Source organism: Cavia porcellus, unplaced genomic scaffold (genome assembly GCF_034190915.1).
Source record: "Cavia porcellus strain 051 isolate PalLab524CR breed Dunkin Hartley unplaced genomic scaffold, mCavPor4.1 scaffold_10, whole genome shotgun sequence".
In the NCBI taxonomy this organism is placed as follows: Eukaryota; Metazoa; Chordata; class Mammalia; order Rodentia; family Caviidae; genus Cavia; species Cavia porcellus.
The window spans coordinates 81,618,429-81,620,131 of NW_026947493.1; the positions used below are offsets into that span (position 1 = coordinate 81,618,429).

General features: G+C 45.9%; 1 protein-coding gene across 7 annotated transcripts in view; it reads right to left on the reverse strand.

Annotated features, from left to right (window-relative positions):
- The window catches only part of Samd12 (sterile alpha motif domain containing 12), a 381,899-nt gene that overhangs the window by 134,251 nt on the left and 245,945 nt on the right, over positions 1-1,703 (reverse strand). The window contains exon 5 of one of the 7 annotated variants that reach the window (XM_063257658.1): positions 1,514-1,621. The exons of 5 other annotated variants lie outside the window; for them this stretch is intronic. In XM_063257658.1, coding sequence (XP_063113728.1) covers positions 1,514-1,621 — 108 coding nt within the window. One more of the 7 variants, XM_063257659.1, reaches the window with a different exon arrangement.

The following is a 1,703-nucleotide window of genomic DNA, read 5'->3' on the forward strand; positions in this document are numbered from 1 at the left end:
TTGACCACTGGTTAAGTAGTTCACCAGGTTCCCCTCATTTCCACCTTAGCCCTTCTGAGTTGGGGCACAGCGCCATGGCTGGGCGATGGATGGTCAGGGAAGATCCCCCCTTCATGGTTCCTGATACCCACTGGTCCTACCAGCCGACAAAAACCAAAGACGTCTTTTGAAACCCAAATGCATTTTAACCAACACACTGCAAGTGGTGATCTCGTCAATGTATTTCTATGAATGCCAGTGGAGGAATAAAGCCACAAGGGTCTGGCCTCCCCTCTATCCAACTTCACTAACATCATTAATTATAAAGCAAGGGGGGAAATGCACAAGTTGACACTTTGCCAAACATATTTGGAAAGGAATAAAAGGTAATTCCTGGGGCTAATCAAAACCCAGGCCGTCCTCACATCTCTTTAAAATCAATTATTCTAGTTGCACATATTTACTGAGTACAGTATGATAATTTGATACATGTGTAGCATGTAGTGATCAAATCAGGCTAGTGAATAACGCTGTCTACTTAAACATTTTTAAAAGTTTTTAAATTACACATAATAATTGTATATATTTATGAGGTACTATGTGAATTGCAGGAGACACACTCAATGCATACTGATCAGATCAGGATAATTAATGTTTCCATTTCCTTATCATCGCTTTGAGTGCCTCTCTTCTGGTATTTATAAAATATATACGGGTTACTGTGAACTACAGTCAGCCCTCCGTGCTACAGAACACCAGAACACACCGCTCCTGCTGTGCCTGGTACCCACTTCCACTCCGCCCTTCCCAGCCTCTCCCTCCAAGTTGCCTCTGCTTTTAAATAACAGCTCACTGGGGTCTGCCCTGGGTCCCTGAACCCTTCTTCTCTAGCTGCAGCTCTGAGGAGTGGACTCATTGCTGTTTCCGTGCAATCTGTGCAGCTGATGGAATGATGCATTGGTAGTTTCATTCTGGTTTTTGGCAGGTCCCCCAGGGTGATTCCTAGTCACTGTGGCTCAGTTCCCACAGTGGGGCGGGGTCCCCTCTTTCTTCTTCCCAGCAGTGGCAGAGCACAGCCAGGATGTCTCTGTAGGGAGGTGGTTAGCACCTCCAGGCCCTTCTGGGCTCCTCCAAGGCACGTTTTCACCTATCTGGTCATTGCATCTGTGGCTCCACATAGATGAAATAGTGTTTCTAAGTTTTAAAATAGGTGCTACCCAAGAGGCATGACCAGTATTTAATTTGCCGCCTGTGTTCAATAGACTGTGAGCTCCTCAAGGGCAGGGACTGTGTCTCATTTGTCTTTGTAACTGTGGGGATGAACGCATAGACATTTGCTCATTCACTTATTCAACAAATATTTACTGAGGGCTGGAGGTATGAGATGGGTCAGGTACAGGCTTCAACACAGAATTAGACATTATTTGTCACACAGCCTGGACTGCCACGGAGTACCTGTGTCTCTAATGTTGCAAGACACACAAATATACACTCAGAATAAACACGGAAGCTGGGCTGTCTCACTCAGACTCACCAATAGCTATGATGGACAGGTCCACTTTTATGAGTAAGGAAGCCAACACCCAGCACCGATTGAGCCTGGAACTCGGATCTCTCAAGGTGGTCCACTGAAGATGAAGTACTGCGAGCAGAAATTTGCAGGGCTTCGTTATCTCTCAGAACTTGCTTTTGTCATGTAGGGGTGGCCCTCAATATCTGCAGGG